This window comes from Zootermopsis nevadensis, unplaced genomic scaffold (assembly GCF_977971745.1).
Source record: "Zootermopsis nevadensis isolate Lab colony 2312 unplaced genomic scaffold, Znev_1.0 Znev_ptg000028l, whole genome shotgun sequence".
NCBI classification, from domain to species: Eukaryota; Metazoa; Arthropoda; class Insecta; order Blattodea; family Termopsidae; genus Zootermopsis; species Zootermopsis nevadensis.
The window spans coordinates 18528635-18551592 of NW_028259160.1; the positions used below are offsets into that span (position 1 = coordinate 18528635).

Consider the following 22958-nt stretch of genomic DNA (forward strand, 5'->3'; position numbering starts at 1 on the left):
AGCCTGTGAATTATATTCAAACTAAATTGTGTTTGCATACTGTATATTAGTTAACTCTAAGTGTGTGGAAAACACTTTCAGTACAGAAGAGTGTGCTACTTAGCCAAAGAGTAGTGAGACTGGAATGGTATAATTCATACTGGGATACACATGTTTTTGCAGATGGTCAATTCTTGATAGAAGATCTTACTTAAACAACTTTAGTTTCAAGCTATACAAATTGTGGTCATAGTGTCTTCTTTAACTGATGTAAATCAATACCAGAACATTATAAGGCACATTATCTTTGTGGTAGCATGCTGGACTCATAAGCATGGTGTGATGGGATCAAATTCTGGTCAAGTGAGCACAATTTTTTTCATCCAGCCACCATTTTGTTATTGTACTTTGTACAAACATTTAATAAATTTTTGGTTTGGTATTTTAAAAAATGAATGACCATAATTAACTGTATGGACCTATTGCAAGTGGAACTAGTATTGATTGCACCTCACAAGTTTCTTCGTCTGCCATGTTGGTATTACAGATTGCAGGAAATTTAAAAGAACAATTTTTGGCTATGGCATAACATACCATAATCCAGCGTACCTAACGTAACCTAACCCAGAGGGGGGCTCCGCTCCAATCAGCAGGCACTGTTCCACACATTAGGCTCAACCCAACCTACAAACACCTTGCTATCCCTGTTGGGGCCTCTGCCTCATCCATTGGGCTCACCTCATTGCTCACAACAATGGATGCGCTACTGATGAATCACTCCATGGCACAATACACCAGGCCCCCTTCCTGGTATACAGCTCCGTGGACCCCCCCCCCCCCCCCCCCCCCCGTTTCCAATATCCAACTGCCAGCATTTGCCAGTTCAACTAACATAATGTAAACCAATCTAACTTTACACAACCCTACCTAGCCCAACTCAACCTGACCTCACAGAATTTCACTATCCTTGGACGAACTAAACATAACTTATGTTTAACTAAACCAAACCTAAAGCCCAACCTAATATATCCTCACCTAAGCAAAACTAACCTAAACCAATACTGCCTATCAAGGGTATTCATACACTAGTGGCTCCACCCTAACAGAGGGCACAGCACCATCAAGGCATGAAACTGTGCTACTAAGTCTTGTCGCATTGGCTTGAGCTGTTTCAAACTTCAGGCTCCCAAATGGATAGCTCTTATGAGTTCTAAGACAAATGTGAACACACAGGATCAGCATTGCATGCAGCCAAAACTCAAAGTCCAGTTTGTGTGTGGTAACAAAAGAGAACCAGTTAAGTGTAGCTTAGCCTGCAGAAGTCAACTGAAAAGGCAGCAGTATAGCTGGGCTTCAGTCAAAGATCAGTACAGTTCATGCTGCATTCATCTGATTTTAATAACTGGTCACATACATAGGAACACATAAATAATGAGTTATATCCACGGGAACAAGTTACTTCTTTATGTCCATTGAAGCAAATAACTGTTCACATCCATGGATACGTGTAAATAATAGGTCACAACCATAAAAAGTAAAAAAAATTGTCACAGCATGGAAACATAAGTAATGCATCATGTCCATGAAAACACAAGTAGAGTCCTATCCATGGAAGCACATTAGATTGGTCATATCAGTGAAAACATAAATAACATTGGACATCCATGGAAACTAAAGTGATCTCCAATTATCCAGGCTAATGAAGGAGAGGTTCCGTGAATAGTCAAAAACACAAGTAATCCAAAATATTTTGTTTGATGTATTCACATAATTAAACAATTTGCTTTACTTTTTTTTACATGACTGATGTCTTGAAAAATAGTTTATAATGGCCACTTATTTTAGTGAACTGTTTAGGCCCCTCATGGCAGTACGAATGCCATTTTCATCCTCCCCACCCTCTACTTCTCCCTTCTGTTTAATGGCAGCATTGACAGTGTCTGTCTGCCAACTTCATATGCATCATTCTATAGCCATTCTTCAACATTTCTTCATTGATATTTTCAAAAGTTGTTCTAGCACACGCCACATCAGAAATTTTGGACTTGCTGGTTTTTTCATTCGATAAACCTTACAGATCGTCTTCTTCTGAATCTGGATATAGTCTCCTCCACGTTTAAACCATCAATATTGGATTCATGGAGTACCATGCCCAAGATATATCATATGTGGTTGTCATCATTGTTGGCAAGAGTTCCTTGGTCAGTCCAGTAGTATCCGTTTATGGATGCAGTCACTCAGTCCCTATCACTTAATCTTAGGCTAATTCTGATGCCTTTTCTCCATTCTGAGATTTTCAAGTATTATAACTCAACTCTTTCTTTTACTAACAGTACAACTTTCATATGTTTTTCAGCCCATCTTATTTGGGGTCCACTAGTGTTAACTATCACTTCTATGAAACTGACACACAGTACAGTGTCACAGAATTGACTGTAAACGTGTCCAAACACACTTCTAGCATTCCCTCTCTCCACCACCATGACCATTGGAACAAACATAAAGCACTGAGAGGATCTGTATTGTTTGACCATATCTTCTGTAGACCCTCCCAAAGCCTAATTCACATGTGTCTACATTTATGTAAAAAGTTATGCAAACCATATAATATTGTACATGGATAATTGAGAATTGTAATGTGGATCATATACATTAAAATGCATAAATAATGGTAATAGTTATTTCCATGGAAACACATTAATAACAGGTCACATCCATGGAAACACAAAAGTAGCAGATCAGAAAGATGCAGGCATATGAATTATGAGTCATGTGCATGGAAAAAGCAAATAACTAGTCACATCCATTTAGACACACAGATAATTGGTCACATCCTTGGAAATACAAGTAAAGTGTTACATCCATTGAAACATACTGGTATACAACAGTCCAGTGTACAGAACCACAAATGATTTGTGTCCATGAAAACATCAGATGTCTTCAACACAGAAACTCATAAAAAAAACATCATCCATATTCATGGGAACACTAATAATGGGCCCTTTCAGTATAAACACATAAGTAATGAGCATGGGAAGAAAATGTAATCGATCTCTGCAGAAACAAAACTGGTCCTTTCCATATGGAGACATAAATAATGGGACAGATTAATGGAAACAAATAAGAAGTCACATCCATGGAAAGATGTAAACAACGGTTGATATATAAAGGAAAAAAGTATGATTCTTATCAGAAGCATGTAGATACTGAGTCACGCACATGGAAATGTATAAATACTAAGTCACATCCATGAAAATATATAAAAATAATTTAGATTGCTACTCATACATAATGAACAGTGTCCATGGGAATACACTGGTGTATATCCATGAAAGATTACATACGTGGAAATATGTTACATCCATCCAGCCAAATAACAGTTTCTATACATGGAGACAAACAACAGACCATATTTATGGAAACAAAAATACCAAGTCACAAGCAGTGTTGCTGCTAGACAGTGTTTCTTCTCATTCAAGAAAGAGGATACAGACTTCAAATGAGGGTGTCATTGTTGCAAAGGAGTGATTGAATCCATGAAATGATGCTATTTGGCTGATTTTCTGGGAACTCTTGCTCATGAAGATGACAGCATAATAGCATTTTGGAATAAAGGGACAGTACTTTAAAAAAATTTGACCTCCTTAATTTCAGTTTTATTTTTAAATTCATTAAATAATTAATCACCTGCCACAACTAAACTTTTTAAAATCATATTATCATCTTCAAAGCGTGTCTTCTTCATAGCTAAGATTCCTGTGATTTTATGCTCTTCTAATTAATATCTGTCTCATCCTGTTCTATCCTCAATCTTTTTCCATTCCCCTTTTCCAAGTTATTGCTGACTGTTTACCATGGTTGTCTTTGCCTTCACTAACCATAGAAACTGATGGAGCATAAAATTACTAACAGTACTTACACAGTGGGAAGGATGAGTCTGCATGTTTGAAACTATGTGTACAGCTACACATAAGTCACTAAATTTGTAGGAGGTTATAGTACTTTGATTTATTTGTTGCTATTGCTGAATTTTTTTTTCACACTTGTTGTTCCAAAACGTGGCTAGGTGTAAGAGTTCAAGTCTTCTTTTTTTATGTAAGGAAGAGAGAAGTCATCAAATTTCATCTTGAGAGATGTATCACAGAGAAGTTCCATAACAGATTCCATGGCTTTAATTGAAAGGTGACTTATTTTCTTACTGATTGTAACTGATACTGGATTTCACTTCCATTCATATTGCTGAAGTTTAGAAGGCAATTTAAAAAATTCCTCTCAAGGTCAGTGAGATGCTTCAGAACATGGGGTTTAACTTCCTCAGATGCATAATAATTTTCTGCCATGTATTCACTGATGCTGACAATTGTTTCTATGGTGTCAATTTTACAGAGGCTTTTCCATGGCATTATTTTTTCTTTATAAATACCGAAGTCTTCCAAAAATTTGAAAGATGGTTGCATATGGATCTTGAAGAGAGGAGTTTGTCCGTTGAGCATATAAAATGTATCTGACATATATATGACAAAAGCAAGCCACTTCATATCTGAAAAGTGTTGATGTAATTGAGACCAGAGTCCTGTAAAATCTGAATACTATTTACTTCTGCTCAACTAATTGTTATTTTGTCAGTGATACTTAAGAATAATTTTTTTGTGAAAAGTACTATGTAACCTGAATCAATCCATTGAATTTTCTAATTCCTTCAAATTAAGTCTCTGGATGGTTCGAGTCACTGGATTCACTTTTGGTGGTTAAATGAGGTGTGATAATTGAGTTCGCAGAATGCCCCCCATAAGAGCTGTATTTAACTACTTTCACGTTAATACTTGGTGTGACCTTTGAAGTAGTCTCCTTGCGCAACAATACACTTAGTGCACTGGTATTTCCATTGCTCAAAACATTTCTGGAATGCTCTTCAGGATGGTTGTCACAGAGGTGTTTCACTGTTCAAAAATGTTAACATACTCAGAGGGGACAGTGCCATTGTGATAAAAAAAATCATAAGCATTTTCTTCACTTGGTATTGTGACATACGTCTATTTTGGTCTCAGTGACCTTGACTTTTTCCATTGCATGCTTTGGTTTTTCGTTTCTGGATCGTACTGAAAGCAGCACAATTTATCAGATATCAGAACATACTACAAATCTGCCACTGTTTCTGGTCAGCAGACAAAATGGCATCATTGATGAAACTTACTTCATTCCCAAATCTTCAGTAATATTATTCCTCACGGTTTCTCTGTCAAAAATTTAGTTCATCTATCATTCATGCACTTAATTGTCTGTCAGAGCAAACCGATTTCTGCACATATTCATCTGTCTGGTGAGTTTTCAGATGTCTAGTTCTTTCGTTGTTTTTCACATCTTCCTAACCCTTTTATACATTTTATGCCACTCAAAGACACTCACACTTAATGGTAATGTATTCCTCCAACAACCTGTCACTTAATTTACCACCGCAACAAAAATATACATTTCTGTAGCTCTGCCACTGCTTTGATGCTACTGTCTTATTTGCTGTACACAAAAGATGCAACAACAGACACTTTGTATAACAGTCATTCCAAAATCCACAATGTCTACAAGTTAAAAGGAATTAATTGATGTTTCAGTCTTTGCATTTGTCATAATGTTTTAAAGAAGTTGTACCTATCTGACAAGCCCTGTCATCTTATGTATTAATAGGATAATCTGTGTGTGTGTGTGCATGTATTATTTATAAATAGTGATAATTATTACCATGGTAATGCTGTTGAGGGATTTTCAGCCTTAATGGATAATGTGTGTATGTTATGCTTAAATTATTATAATCATTGCTGTGTTAATATTGTTGACAGATTTTCAGTTTTGTGGTTTGTGTTAATGATCATAGAACTTCCTCCTGAGGAATTAGGTGTTCTTCCATATGACAACAGTTAAAGTAAACACTCAGTAGAAAGTGTAAGTGTAAAGGAAATGAAGAGATTAAAAAAGTTGGAGAACAAAAAGATAATTGGTTAAGAAGCAGAGAGATATAATGGTAAAAAGAAACTTAGAAGATATTGGGACAGCAAGGCAGATTAATGGGCTCTATCATGTTGGTACTGATTGTAGGATATTAAAAAGTACAATGTTGGAGTGGCCTCCACTGACATAAAGCTCGTTGAAATTTGACAGTTGGTACGAAAGTCTAAGCACACTCACACATTTTAATTTCATAATCTTACTAAAACAATGTATTACACTGATATACTAAAAAAAAACTGTAAGTACATATAAAGCTTAAGTATTACAAAAATAGTCTGTTGATACTTATGCAAGATTTAGATATATTATATAACTGGTAATAGAATAAACAACTGAAGGTAAATAATGAAAATTATTACAGTAAGAAATTCAAATTATTTTGTATTCATATTTAAATAATTGAGATTTGGCAGTGAGTAAAATCAGGATACAAAAATCACAAAGAACAGATTTGTTAATTGTTGATGCAATTTGAGGCTCTCGTGGTATTCAGTTATTGTCTACATGATTCTACAACCCAGATTACAGCCATCTTCATTGGAAAATCTTGTTTAAAATGTCTTGGCTCACAATTCGAACAGTTTGCATCTTCTTGATTGATATAATGTATAGATTTAAATTAACTTCAACTGTTGCAGTATCTGTTTATATGCATTGTACATGTAATTTCTTTTAATTGCAGCTTTAAGAATGGATCTCTGACTCGTGAAAGAATTCGTGATACCTGTGCAGAGGGCTCGTGGAAATTATTCAACGAACTCCTTAACAGTACTCCTCGAGGGGACTTTGGGAACATGGGTAAAATCATAAAATTTGCTGCTGTACTCTTCTACATACTTCTGTGCTCTGCTTAATTTATGTATGAAGATCACTCCAAAAGGAATGCCCCTCATTTTCTTAAGAAATCAATGCTTATTCTATAGCATTGCTATTGATACATTTTATAGATACATCCTTTAGGAGGAATATCCTATTTTTCCACATTATAACCTCCACACTCAACTGCTTTTTTCCACCTCTTAAGAAGTGCTTGTATACCCACCTTGTAAAACTCAGGACCCGCATTCCTCAGGCAATGCCGCTGCCACAAGAGTCTCATCGCCTTTGAACTTGGAACCACTTCAGCCATCTTTCAGTTTACCGAAAAGATGGTAGTCTGATGGTGCCAAATCAGGACTGTGAGGTGGGTGTGGTAATACCGTCCACCCAAATTTGTTGGTAGCAAAATATTTCCTGACTTTTACATGTCAGGTATACAAGCACTTGTTATGAGGTGGAAAGAAGCAGCTGAGAGTGGAGGTGATTATGTGGGAAAATAGGATATATCTCCTAAAGGATGTACCTATAAAATGTATCAATAGCAATGGTATAGAATAAATATTTATTTCTTAAAATTGAGGGCATTACTTTTGGAGTGACCCTCATCTGACATCCAGTATGTAAAGATTTAAAATAATCTATTCTCTTCTGTTAGATTTATTTTTCTTGGACCCAGTCAAAGATACTTCCTCCAGATGAAAGTTTCATTTATTTTAAACATATATCGTGCAAACTTCCTATTAATAAACATTATCATAAGATAAAAGTACAGAAGTTTACCTTTCAGTGATGAAGAAACATTCCTTAGTTCTTTGACAGAGAGGTTGAAACTTAGGCCTATATAATTAATCATTTAAAATGTAAATTGAATGGAACTTCAAAAGCAGACATTGCCTGTGACATAGTATTATGTTATATGCAACTTGATTATTTTTATTTTTACAGTCAGGCACAACTTGTAATATAAAACTATGAAACATCAGTTAGAAGGCATGTAATATATGCCCTTATGAGATATATTTCATTTGTAGATATTTTGAAGTATCTTAACATATTTTAATTGCATAAAATGGTAAAATATATACATAAGCACAAATTTATGTTGAGAGTTAAAACTATATATTAAAATTATTGTTGCAAATGTGCTAATATGCCAAATCTGTTCTTTGAATCTGTAAGACTGTGACTTTTTGATACTCTTTTATATTTTACTGTTTTCACAGTCATTGACCTCTTTTTGTGGTTATTAACCATATAAAGATGAAGCTATTCTAAATAATATTTTATAATTCAGCCTGTACCTGTCCAAGTCTACCTCCATCATCCTTGCCCTTGGATTTTCCTAAATCTGGTAGACCATGCCATTTATTAGGGAGATCACCTTGTATGGGTCTTCCCAGGATAATTGATACTTTCACTGGTGACTACACAGTGAGTTCTTTGTTTGAAACAAAAGCTGGACTTATTTAACACTTTTAAAAGTGGCTATTTGTGGGTTAATGACATTTTAAATTCTGCAGTCCTCATTGCGTGGGTTTAAATTATGTTTTCCATGCCATACTGCTCTTCCAGTTTTCTGATACTATTTGGTAATGCAGCTGCTGATTTGGCATACAGAGCACTTCACAATCCATAACTCAACTTTAAACATCCATGGTTGCATTCTCTTTTGTTACTTCAACACTAGGCTTTCTCATTTCAGCAGGTTGTATTTTTCATGCTTCATACCACACTGGAAGCTTAGAGAAGGTGTTTGTGGAAGATACTGTCAATTATGCATATGTGCAATCATCCAGCCATGACATCACCATGAGCATGAAATGTGAAAGGCCAGAATGTGAAGGGGGAAGCTGGAACAAGTTGTCAGATCTCATTGCAATATGAATGCAGCTCACAATCAAAATTAAATAATTTGAAAATAAGAGTACAGAGTTTAGAGGTTTCTTTTATAAACAGTGATTAAACTCATGCATAGTTTGGCAGTAATGTGGTTACTATTTCAGAATAGCTTATAACCACTGCCTTACCAATTATAGAAACATCTAGAGAGTGAATATCTGTTACTAATTCTCTTTTTTACTTATTACAGCAATTTTGTGCACATGAAATAATGTCTTTTCATTCTTGCCAAACACTAACCTTACACACTCACATCTGCATATTATCAAAGTTCAATGAATGGAAACAATACATTCAATGGGAAAAAGAACTTTTCACTCATCCATGACCTACCTTATTTGTACATGTAGTTCTATACAGTACAGAAAGACAAGATTTATATGTGTTAACACCCAGCAATGGTTATCCCAGTTTAAGGTAATTTTGCAACTCATGTGGGTTTGCCTTTATTATATAGAGTGATTCCTCATAACATCCAATAAACATAGAGATTGTAATTTCCTGTAAACATGACAGCATTATGCAGTGACTAGACATTGACACAATATGCATCATTGTGTCACTCTGTCCATGGTCTCACAAGAGTTCACCAGGGTAACTTATGTTCTTGTGTTTTTTTTAGAGATACATTAAGGTACAAATAATATATGATAATCAGGATTTTTCTTTAAACAAATTAAGTATTGTGTTACTCATGTGCAGAGGACCACAGCATAACAGCTGCTATACATCTCTACGTTCAAATGCATCTGCAACAAAGGCTTCTGAATTCAAGGTTTTTCACCCCCTTTGATCATTGTTTGAGGCATTGGCTGTTTGTATCCAAATGCGGCAAGCAGTGGTAAACTGCAAAGTCACAATAGAACTAATGTTGAAGAAGGAATTCTGCATACTGTTGAACAATTCCCTTATGCTAGTACAACATGAAGGGTGTTGAATGAGTGTCAAACAAGCATTTACTGTATCTATATCAGCCTGTTCAAGCTCTGCAGCCAACAAATCCTCAGCATCAGAGTGAATTCTTTCAATTGCTTCTGCAGCAGGATGTGGCTAATCAAAACTTTCTTATCCAAAGCATGCTTCATATGGAATTAAATAATTTTAGCATGCACACATGGTCTGAAGTAAATCTCCATTCAGTTCCAGCATCAGTTTATACTTAATGTTTGTGACAGAATATTTGATGATCTTCTCATAGGACCTTAATCCACCACTTCAACTTTTTGGGGTCTCCTTTTAACATTATTCTTGATGGAAGACTTGCCTGAATTGCTGTAGAATGTACCATAAGCAACATGACATGCTGTGTGGTTTATGCATAATGAAGCTCCTGCTCATATTACCTGCAACATAAAGCTGTTTGAGAATTCTCACTACCAACATCAGTAGATAGGATGGAACAGACCAGTTGCTGCCATCTGTCTGATGGGCCAAAAATAGTCAACATTCTGGATGAGCATTCGTGTTTGATGCAAATAGCTGTGACAATATGACACATTCCTGGAATTTTTCAGCAAATCAAGAATTTTTGGCATCATGGTGCTCAGTTACACATTCAAACTAATAGAAAGTATTTTCAACAGCTTTTGTAAACACTAAGATCCTGTAATGTTGAAATATAATAAACAGATGTGCTCCTGAAATATGTTAGTAAAAGTAAAGCTGTCCCACTATGCGCCATGTAGGCACTTGTAGGGAGAGGAGGCACTTGTGTAAATTGATTTCCTAATGCTTCATATTCTCACTAAGAGCAGTTGTAACCATTTTTTTAATTCTTGTTTGGTTTTTAAGAGTAGAACATGTTCTTATACTTCTGCTTGTAATTAGGAATTATTCTGTATAGTGTTCTGAGAAAGCTGCAGACTACATTGTGCTTTGTAGGAAAATCACATTTATCTGTATGTTTCAGTCTTGTGAATCATGCAACATAAAATTAGCTCAGAGAAAATACTGCTCTTAATGGCCTACTGAGACTGGCTGATGTAAATTTATTCAGACGTTGTACTTGAGTACAGATATTAACCAACTCAAGAGTGTACACAGAGTAATATAAAACTACTGATAACCTTGATGATAACATTTCTGTACAATTTTAGGTTTTCTTTCTCATAAAATATAATTACTGGAGGGAACCTTGGTATGGAGTTTGGAAAGTGAAGTGTTCACCTAAACTATGGTGTTTCATTCCAGGATTATACTATGACACACAGGAAATCATCCCATTTGTGAAAGGGGACTATCGCAGGAACAAAGCTAATGTTGAGGTACCCAGATTCAGTGGTAAGGAAATAGAAGTTCGTGCTGTGGTAGAAGGACAATTTTTGGCCAAGCGTGCACATGCAGAAGACCTTGGATTTACATTAAGTAAGTGAACAAGAAACTCCTTAGTTTGTTATGGATTTATTTGAAAAACTACGTTTTTTAGTTTTGTTTCCTTGTGTTGTAAGAATTGCTGAAAGTGCCCAGTTTCAGCTGTCAGCTATGTTTCACATTACCTGAACAAATCCTGTGATACTTTTGTCAAATACTTTGTGTTTAATGTCCATGGGATTGTCAGGAGCATGTGCTTTTACTTTAACTTACTGGAAGTTCCTGTAATTCCTTTCTTCAGCTATCACTTGCTGAAGGAAGGGATTCAGTATGTTGTTCACATGCAGATGCAAGTTTGATGAAAAGATATAGGGCCAATAACCAATAATCTTCCATGCACTTGCAGCACATCAGACCCCTGTTGTTCACTGTGTAATGGCACATGTTGAATGGCATGGCATGGGGATTTTCATGACTCATACTTTTACATTTTGTATACTGGCATGACAAATAACATAAAATCATGCTTCATCAGTTATGAACAGCAAATGTGGATCCACAAGTTCATCACATACATTTTGCAGTACCTAGTTGCAAATATGAGTTCTTGTTGCATAATCTAGTTGTTTAAGCTCATGCACAATTATTTTTATGTTGGTTAAATATAATTAGTAGTTTGTCTGTAAAAAAGTTTCTTAGACATAACATCTTGATTTGTGAGGATTAATCTCTAATCCTCTGTGAATGTCAGACTTTTTCTTTAGCCAGCACTCTTATCCCAGATTCACTCATTTTGTCACAAACCAAACCCACCGTCTACCATTTTTCGCAAACATAGACACATGGAAATTTGTGATTATGGGAATTTGCAAATAAAACTTCAAATGCACCCCTTCCCCTTCCCCAGTTTTAATACTCACTATTGAATTGTAAGCTTCTTTGAATATGAATAAATAAAGACTGAGAGACAAACAAATAAGGACTGCCTCCTCACCCTCTGCCTTGAAAATGATAAATTTCTGAATAGCAAGATTTAGGGTTTACTACTGTCAAAACAATCTCTTTGTTCCTGGTAAGTTTCCTTCTCAATCGAACACCTTGTATTCAAGCCTTTCCCAAACAGTCCCTTTGTGATTATTGTTATCACCCATTACTTTTTTCAGACCATTGTTTCTTCTGAAATATGTTTTGTATTGATTTACTTGCCCGAACAAAACTACCACTGCATGCTTCGTTGATTTTTGTCAACTTTTCTTTTGAAGAACTGGTTCAGATTAACCATTTGAAGCTGAAGCTCATCTAAACAATATTTAAGAATTAATTTGTACTGCAGATAAAACACAACACTTCACCATTAGAAAGATCAAGTTATTGATGCTGTTTAAGGAGATAATTCCTATTTACTTTAAGAATCATACAAAGTTTACAAATACAAAATTCATAGTTACTCATTGTTAAAGCAACTTGTACAGAAAGTACTACAATTTGCCTACATTCCTACTATTCTTAGATTACAACAAAGCATATGATAGAGTTGAACATAGGAAATTATGGAAAATAATGGAAACATATAGAATACCCAGAAATTTAATCATGTCATTAAATCTCTATATATCAGTACTAAACTCCGTGGTCCTATTGATAAGAAAAAATGTACAATCTTAAAAGTAAATAAAGGCCTGCATCAGGTATGTAGTTTGTAACCTTTTCTATTCGATGTATATGTAAATAAAGGTTTGGAAATATGGAGGACCTATAGCCCAAAACTAATCATACTAACAAAGGACATTGAAATTAACACTACATTGTTTGTGGATGATCAAATTCTACTAGCAGAAGAAGAAGATGGCCTATAAAGGGCAATAACAACCTTAAATAAAGTAATGAAAACATACAATACGAAGATCTCTTGCAATAAGACAAAATCTATGACCATGCTGGGACAAGAACAGAGGAGAGTAAAAATTATTATTGATGGAGAGAGTATTGGACAAGTATCAAATTTTAAGTATTTGGGCTGTAAAATAGCTACAATAGAAATGAGCGCAGATTTAGAGGAAAGTATCCCCAACTATGACAAATTGAATGGGTGTATGAAAATACATTTTGGAACCAGTGTGAAGAAAGATATAAAACAAAAATTACATAACATATTGTCAAAACCAGCTCTTACATATGCCATCGAAACATGGTCATGAAGGTCACGATATAAACAATGATTAGAGGCTGCTCAAATGACTTTCACGAGATCCCTATGTCAAGTGACTAGGAGAGATAGACTGAGAAATACAGATTTAAGAACACAATTAGGAGAAATTAACATTGTTTAAGAAATAGAACAATATCAAAAGAACTAGAAAGAACATGTACTCAGGATGTCACCTCCAAGATATCCACGTCAAGCATTATTTTATAGACTGACCGGATGGAGAGAAGTAGGTCGGCCACACAGGAGATGGAGCGGCCAATTTTAGCCTTGGAACAGGTATATGGAGAAGAAGTTATTGATATTGTTTAAGGAAATAAATCCTGTGTACTTTGAGAATCATACAGCCCACAAATACAAAATTCATAGTTACTCATTGTTAAAGCAGCTTGTACATAAAGTACCACTTGGCTTCAAAGCGTTGATATTATGCTTTTCTGCATTTCAGTTTCTCTTTAAAGAGAGGACTACATTTTGGTTCTAACATATGTCTGCTTAATACTAGGTAAGAACACTAGAATCCTGGCCACTGGAGGAGCATCAAACAATCTAGACATCCTTCAAGTTCTTGCTGATGTCTTCAACTCTTCTGTCTATACGCTGGTGAGTGTTAACACAGAATTCTTTTTTATCTTCATGCAATTAAATCTTTTGTTTTGTCATGTCATGTAATTTTTGTAGCTTCATGAATGGGGTGGTAAGTGTAAGTCTTGTCTTGTTTCAGAATGTCTCTCACTTATAATGTGGGAGTTTTGTATGTTGTTCCTGAGGTGTAGGCATTCAAGTACTTGCATGTAGAGTCTGCAGGGGGGCCATTGCAGAAATCAGTCTGACTTTTGCATTTTTCCATCAAATGCATGTATCAGGGCATTGAACAGCAATGTTTTTGTGCATATAAGTATGCTGTTTGTGGCATGTGTACTGCAATAAATGTGTTATTTAATTTGAAACAGCAGTTATGAGGTGTGATGAACAGCATTATGCTTTTGCACACACAGACTGCAAGAACATGCTAGCTTGAAGATGGGTTATTATAACTCATTAGGTACACTTTGCTGGAAAGTTTCCTGTTCTTTACATCAGTAAAAGCAGGGCTTTGCAAAAGAGTAACCAGTTCTCTTTGAAGAAGAAAGTGATGTCAGTGTGAACTCAGCTGTGGGAGAGTCATATTGACTTTCTAGAAGAAAGCACAGTGTGTATTGTGGTGTGTAGAACTTGGCTTGGCTTTTGATTCAGAATGAAATTTTCTTTGCATGTATCCTGGTAAGCTGGAAGTGTTTGTACTGTTTAGTGGTTCTCAACCTTTTCTGGCTCTTGGACTGTAAGATTAGTAGGTAAAAATAATACTTCACACATCTGAAATGTTGTAAGCACTGGTAATTAAAGTACTGAAGAAAATTGCATGATGAGAAGCATCATAATTACACTTTTTGCTAAATATGAAAGGAATTTGAAAAGTAACGGCATGTAATGTCCTGTGGACATGTCACATACTACATCCTGAGCCAGGTTTAGTTCCCTGATAATGGAGGCAGCAAGGACCTCTGAAACGTTGGTAAACTTCTTCCAGACTACATGGCACTACAACCCAGAAGTCAGCCATCTTCATACTTGGTGCCATGAAAACTTCAAAGCCTACCTTGACATTAATGTTTGTGTGTGAATTCTGTGATCTCTTCTTTGTGTTTCAACTGGTGTGCATATTGCTGAGGATCATCACTGTCATAAGGTTCAGCCAGCTGTTTACTCCTTTGACACGGGAACAACAGTTTGTGGTGGCACTGATTCCTCAAGCCACAGGTGACACCTTCATTATTGCAGATGTTTAACACTGGCTGCTTCCGTGTGTGGGTTTTGTCGAGATGTCAACCCAGGTTACAATAATGGTGGCTGCCACAGCAGTAGTAGCACTTCAGATCAATCTTGATTCAAGTGAGATCCCTTCCTTCCCTGTCCCTGATAAAAGAGAACTGCTAATGAGAAAGATGACAGCGGTAAAAGCATTGTGAACACACATGCAAACATTTATTGACTATTAATAAAGTCTTCTCGGGCTATCAGCCATGTTAGATGGTGATCAATCGCCGACGTTTTGAGGACCATCTCTGTCCTCATTTTCAAGACTGTTTACTGTGGACTTTATTATTGAAAGCCGCCGTGAAAGCTTCACATCATACATTTATTGGCTACTCTCAACTGGATTACATCAATGGCTTTCAGAGTGATGATGATGAAAAAAATCACTCTGCTGGGAGACCGAATTTTGAAACTCAGTATTTTTATGTGTAGGTATGATTTAAGACTGTATTGTTGATTAATTTCCATCATCTAGATCCACCTCACACTGATTCCAATCCTAGTCAGCACATTTCTCCTGGCAGTTGTAAGACAATTTTTAGGTTTACTCATTGTCACTGAGGGTTCTGTTTCTAACTTGAAGGCACTTATAAATCATATAAATAGTAATGTGAATGCACTCAATGCATTAAAACATACTGTTCATCTACATTAGCTTATGATTAATCAGATTGTTTCAGATCATATCGACACAGAAACTAGCAGGGAGTGAGAATTGGCCTGTGCATCAAAAAGTCACAATGCCCAGACCAGGAACAATGATACCATTCTTTGAGAAAAAATATAAATCTCTCAGAATAATTCATATCTTGCATGAATCAATATCTACTGTTAAACGAAGTAGTACTAAGATGGTACAACAAAAACACATGAGTCCTATTGTCAGTTACATCTAAAGTGCCTATGATGCAAGGAAATTCTCCTCTTCTACAGATGCTCCTCATTCTGAGTCATGGATTCACAGTGATGCTTTCATTTCTTGAAGCAGCTAAATTGTGTTTTTAACTTCCTGTAGTAAAAAAAACACACACAAGTGTTGGGCATTACGTTGTTGGAAGAATAAAGCCATTGTATGCTGTGTGCAACTAAATTAAGCACTTGACTCGGAAGTGACGATGCATCCAACTGTCATCATAAATCCAGTCATTCGCAATCAGAAAAGGGTCCACTTCCTTACTGCAATACCAGAGCCAAATTGGAGAGTTTCAGTACACAGGGTCCCCTGCAAACGGACAAATAAATTGCCACTACACTTTCAAACGTAAACAAATGAGTACTCTTTATGGACATCAACGGATACCAAAATCTGAAGATTTCTGTCTTCTGGGTTGTTGCACTGTGTAGTCTGGTCGATGTTAACCAACGTTTCAGAGGTCATACTGCCTCCGTCATCAGGGCGATGAGTATGAAGATTTCTGTCTTCTGGGTTGTTGCGCTGTGTAGTCTGGTAGATATTTACCAACGTTTCAGAGGTCATACTGCGTCCGTCATCAGGGCAATGACATTCATCGATCACTGCTCTAATCCATTATAATTTTTGCAGGAGGCATCTAATTCTGCCATGTTGGGAGCTGCATACCAGGCTAAGTATGGTCTAATGCATCAAGATATAAGTTTTGCAGATATGACACAAAATCTTCCTGCGCCTAGACTTGCCTGTACACCCAGTAAGGATGCAACTGAGGTACAGTGACCTATTGCTGTAGCAGAGTTGGCCAGTTCCTTTTTGTGCCAGATCCTACAATATCCTATTAAAGCATCTGAAGTTTAACTCTTGGCCAGGCCCCCCGTGACTAGGTTTATGGTTAGTATGGTTAGGGACCTGTGTTGGTCAAGGGGATAGAGCCGCTGAAATATTAGAATGCAATTTATTGGAAGCCAAGTCATTTTAAGAATGCCAGTGAAAGCATATTGATGTTTTGGAGCATCAGAAAGGAATGAGTAGACATGTTCTTCATCAGTTGGAAGTGCAAATATCCAGATTATAATCAACCGGAAAGTACTGCTGGTCAAACACGATGACAACCAGTGTAATGCCATGAGTAGATGCAGCCTTTAATGTTCTAAATTTTCCTATCACAAGTCACAAGGGGCATTGGTTCATTATTTGGTAGACAGTTCCATGCTTAACAGTCAAAAGATGTACACTCTGCACAACAAAAATCAAGCACTTGACATTTTCTAAGCATACAGCTGGCATCAATACCAGTCATTCATAATCTTGTATTTGTCCATATGTGGCTTTTCTCTGCCTTTCATTAAGTACAGTTACATGTGCCAGATGTCTGTTAAGCAAGAACACCAATATATTTGCATAATCTATAAAAAAACATGATTAATATCAATCATTTTTTGAGAGTCATGTCACTCACTGTCTGACGTCAGTGACGCTTAGTTACCCATGTTGCCTCATAGGCAAGTTGTTAAGATGGGGTGTAGTGTTGATGTGAATATCAAGTTTCTAATTTTGAGTCCTGATATCTGCATAGTTTTAATTAAATAAAATTCTTCTTTGTTTAATTCATACCAGGAGCAATTGCAGATGGATACCATATTATGCAGGTTTAAAAAATGTTTATTTTTTGTTGTGTGTAAAGCACATACATTCCAGTAACTTTTTTCAAGGAGCAAATAAGTGACTGTCAATATTACCATTCACATTATCACTACAGAAATGTGAGGAAAGCAAGTATTTCTTTGTTTTTCTGTTATTTGTCTTTTGTTGGTAATGTGATTTAAGGGTTCCATTTTTTAATCTGACTGTAGACAGACTATTTTGTTTTGTAAAGTATACAAATTACTTGAACAAAATATGACTTGGTATGTTTACCCTTGAATGACCTGTTCTCAAGACTTGGCATGTTGAGTAACATGTCCAGTACCCCTGGTCTTCAACCATGGATCTCAATGATCTCTGCATGGACTCTAATGAAGAAACTTCAGTCTTATATTAACTTCATCATGGGTTTCAGTTATTATTTCCAACTTGTTAAATGAGACAATATCATTGTGGTTGATTTATCTAAGAGAGACTTGGAGAGGGTTTTGTATAGTCTGCTTTGATGATGCAGAGATTCAAAAAATAAATTAAATTATGTGGCCTCTGAAATTATTATAAACACTGTGATTAAAACATTATCTTATAGGAAATCAAAGCCCAGTCATCTGCACCATAGGCCAACATGGCACTAACTTAACTATTGCTGATAAATTGAATGCACCTACTTTTTTGATAACCGTGAACTAATAGCGAGGAAAGAGGAAAATAAAATTCTGTATTAGAAAGAAACAGTGTAGTGTCAACACCTATTAGTTTTGCCAGGAAGTAAAGTCCAACTTTGCAGACACACAAGAGATGAACTGGTCTGGTTAATAGTTACAATTATACTAATACTCAACAGGAACAATAGTTTAGTTAAGTCACACTGGCACAAGACATTTTAAGAGCTTACACTTGATTAATTTATGAAAGCACAATAGTTGATGTGTTACAGTGGACATGTTTTAGCGCAGACTGCAGGCATGCAAGATACAAACTGGTCTGGTTGATAGTTGCCATTATATTAACTTGCAACCGGAACAAAGCTTTAGTGAAGTTACATGGCACATGAGTAAATCATGTACAATGATAAATGAAGTAACTAATGCATTTTTATTATCCTAGTCATCAACAGAATTCAATATATATATATATATATTTGTCTTAGAACATAAACAGTTTGTTGCTTTCAGTATTAGTAGATCACTTTGTCCTTGACAGTAAAATGGTTCATGTAATTTTGTGTGTGATGGAATGCTATCTTTGGAGAGAGGTAGGAGTGGCAAATATAATACAAAACATAACTTTGCTTGCCTTTTGTACATTAATAAGCTCGTTTTCTTTTCTCTTTCTCTTTTCAGATTTACACTCCAATGGTTGAAAGATATAGAGCTTTTATCAAGACCATTACTAACCAGGGATAAGTTTGAATTCAGAAGTACCAGTTCAGCATGTCACAGTGCTAGTACCATAGTGAGCATTGTGTGGCAGTAGTGTTTTGCAGCTGAATAAATACAGGGTATACACAAAAGAATGGTGCGGTTTCAAAAGTTAATAAAAAATTATTTCTCACCTTACACCTGTATGTTGTGCCTGTGTAAGGTGAGAAATAATTTTTTTAGTAACTTTTGAAACTGCACCATTCTTTTGTGTATACCCTGTATATTATTGAATTCAATTGCAATTCATAATTGTGTGACCAGAGTGTGAGGGGAGTATTTTGTCTTTTTTGATAACTGGGATATTTATACACTTTAAGAACTTTGTAGTTTTATATAATGCTGGGGATACTGGAATTATTCCAGTGAAAACTATACACACACACATACAAACATGCAGTTCTAGAATATATTGTTGCCTTCATGTTAAATATCTAAAACATTCTATAATGTAATAGATATTAAGTAAATCTTGGTATAATAAATGCCAATGTAATGAAATTGTAACATATAAATATGGGTTTGTGGGACACCCAGTAAACATTTTGCATCTATATATCTGTTTTATTTACTTTTAACTTAGGCCTACCTTCCATTTGAAAGGAAACATCTGTTATTATTGTTGTAAAGGGGGGCCAGGACTATATGTATGGTACTATGGCCATTAACGGGGCCCATCGTCCAGTCCCGAGATGATATTCTGAGTGGATATGGAATAACAGTGGAATGATTTTAACAGAAGAAAATGTTGTTTAAGTGCTACTTTCTCCATCGCAAATCACAGGGCACAAACTTGAGTCACCGTGGAGAGAAGGCAGCAACTAACCAGCTGCAAGAAAATATCTGACTTCAGTTTCTTAATTAGAATTTATGTTTCTGTTGATATTATTCTAAACAATTTGCTGAATAGAATATAACTTACAGAATACCTAAAATAGACTCTTAACATTACAGGTGAAATTGTGAATAGCAGTTGGAAACCCATCCAAGTGAAATCTTGTTCGTCTTATGAACAGAATTCTAGCAGCTATGATTCTGATTTTGTATTTTACTTCAGTTTTCCATTATTTAGCCTTGAATGTAATGGTAAATTTCTCATGGTAAGTTACTACGTTGTCAGTGTGTAGTTTGGTTATAAGGCTGCTGTCTTTAAAGCATCCAGGCAGGCATTCAATCCCATACCAATGTAATATTTATACTTCCATGACTTCGCCACATATTTATCTATGACAATAAAACCTATCACGTTAGATGAGGCTGGCATGTGCACAGTAGACGCTGTAAGAGTCTTATCCCAACATTTACTTTCCATGCAAATTCAGACCACAAATCATGCAACTTTACATGTAGGTTCCCAGTTCTGACTATTCAATATGTGGTTTTGGTGGTGAAACATGCACAGATGCTTACGCGCTTCAAGTAAAAAATATACACCGTGTTTCAAAAGTAGCTTTACAACTTTGCAGGAGAATATAAATTTATTTAAAGGACGTGCGCAATATTTTTAAATGCACAAATTTAGCCAAACACATCAAGTTTCATGCACATAAACTGTAGTACCGACAACCGCCACCGCGAGCGCTCCCGGCCAGTGTGATCAAGATGGCTTATTGTGTGTTTTGGTTCGAAGAAACAAAGTCTGCTACACAAGTTCGAAGGAAATTTCGCACCCAGTAGGCCAACAATTTATTCGTGGCACAGGAATTTTGTTGAGACTGGATGTTCTGTGTGCCATACCAAGAAAGCCGGTAGGCCACGTGTTTCTGAAGACGCCGTGGAACAGATTAGGGAGAGCTTCGCTCGAAGTCCACGCAAATCAACGAGACGTGCATCTCGGGAAAGTGGGATTCCACATGTGACTTTGTGGCGAGTGTTACGAAGACGTTTACACTTGAGAGCGTACAGATTATCCATGGTGCAAGCCATTTCAGATGGTGATAAACTGGCTCGTAAGGAATTTTGTACGGAAATGTTGCGGCGGGTTGAAGACGACGAAGGATTTCTGGACTCAGTAATTTTCAGTGACGAAAGCACGTTCCATGTCACCGATAGGATAACACCCACAACTGCAGGATTTGGGGGTAGTGAAAATCCACGTGCCTTCCTGGAACATGTTCGTGACAGTCCAAAAGTTAATGTGTTTTGCGCCCTCAGCAAAGATAAAGTGTACGGCCCCTTCTTTTTCATGGAGAAGACCATTACCGACATTGTGTATCTGGACATGCTCCAACATTTCCTCATTCCTCAACTTGACGAAGATGACCAGGAAGGACGCATTCACTTCCAGCAAAACGGTGCACCCCCTCATTACCTCGGAGAAGTGTTCGAGTACCTCAACAACCGTTTCCCGGGTCGGTGTATTGGTCGGGCCGCACCAATAGCATGGCAACCTCATTCCCCGTATCTAACACCTTTCGATTTTTTTTTTTTTGTGGGGATTTGTTAAAGATCGAGTGAACGTGACACCCTTACCTGCAAATGTGGCCGAACTCGAATTACCGCCGCAGTTGCTGAAGTGACACCGGAGATGCTACACCGCGTGTGGCAAGATATTGACTACAGATGGCACGTCTGCCGCATAACAAATGGAAGTCATACTGAACCATAGAAATCAGATAGACATAAAACTTGAAGTGTTTGACTACATTTCTATGTTCTGAAATCATATGTTTCTCCTATCAGTTCACCAATATCTCGCCCTCAAGTTGTAAAGCTACTTTTGAAATACGCTGTATAATAATGTACAACACTCAAGTATAATGTAGCTCTAATATTGATGGTCAGACTGTGCAGAGCTCCAAATCATTCCACAACCCCTTCTTTGTCTAGGTACCTGGCCTGACTGTTCCCTGTTGTATGTCTGCTGGATGTCCGATATGTTTCTCATCGCATCGAACATCAAAGGCAGAAACAACGCACAATGTTATATTACAGCGTAGCGACTAGTGATGTTCTTTTGTGTCAATCATCAACCTGATTCAGTCTTTAGTTCTCGCAGCGTACAAACGACAAAGTCTGATGATCCCATACAGAAAAATTACACCAAGTAATACTTGGGATTTTTTTATAACACAGTTATGAAACTATGAGTGAGTCATACTTCTGCTTTGGAGACTGTCTGAATTATTGTCCGAACATCTTAATTCTAAAGTATTTGTTCTGATAGATGAATATGATTCACGTATCATGAAAGCCATGTGCCATGTTGAGACAGAACAGGACTTTCAAGATATTCTTCAGTTGAATATTGGTACATTGTCAACAATTGTTAAAAGTAATGAGTTTGTGCAATGTGCATTAGTAACCAGAATTTCATAGAGCTAGGGCATATCTCTGGGCTAAATAACATAAAAGCTCGTAAATATTTGGAAAATCATTCATTAAATGTTGTGCGTTAAAAAGGGGAGACTTATTTGATTAAATTGAGTCTGAACAAGACACAAGGGAAAATGCCCATGGCAAATACAATGGATATTCATCTTTTGCAAGAGACATTGACATCTATAGCCTGTAGTCCATTATTACTTTCTTGGAGTCTAAAGAAGTAGACAGTTATTGGAAAGATAAGGATATATTAAAAATGTTTAAGAGTTATTCAAAATTGATATAATTTGGAGACAAATACAATTAATCAGTAATAATAATGGAGTTAGAGTAGTAAATTTTTTGCCACATCCAAAAATTCAATTCTCAAGAGTACAATGTTCCCTCATCGTAGCACTTGGACATCTGATGGAAAGACACACAATCAGATTGACCATATTTTGGCAGACAGGAGACGGGGTTCGAGTGTACTTGATGTCCGATCTTTCAGGGGAGCGGGCTGTGATAACCGATCGCTATCTGGTGGTCACAGATAATATGGTAGGTAAGACTTGAGGTTCTCACAGCGGTGAGTATGAAGATA

At 36.4% G+C, this 22958-nt stretch overlaps 1 protein-coding gene across 4 annotated transcripts in view; it reads left to right on the plus strand.

Moving 5' to 3' along the window:
• The window catches only part of LOC110838233 (xylulose kinase), a 63483-nt gene extending 43878 nt beyond the window's left edge, over positions 1-19605 (plus strand). For all 4 annotated transcript variants that reach the window (XM_022081245.2, XM_022081246.2, XM_022081248.2 and 1 more), the window contains 5 exons: positions 6665-6780; positions 10891-11064; positions 13722-13819; positions 16617-16757; positions 18974-19605. In XM_022081245.2, coding sequence (XP_021936937.1) covers positions 6665-6780; positions 10891-11064; positions 13722-13819; positions 16617-16757; positions 18974-19036 — 592 coding nt within the window. In that variant the 3' untranslated portion in view covers positions 19037-19605. The remainder of the gene's footprint in view (positions 1-6664; positions 6781-10890; positions 11065-13721; positions 13820-16616; positions 16758-18973) is intronic.
• The last annotated feature ends 3353 nt before the right edge of the window (positions 19606-22958 follow it).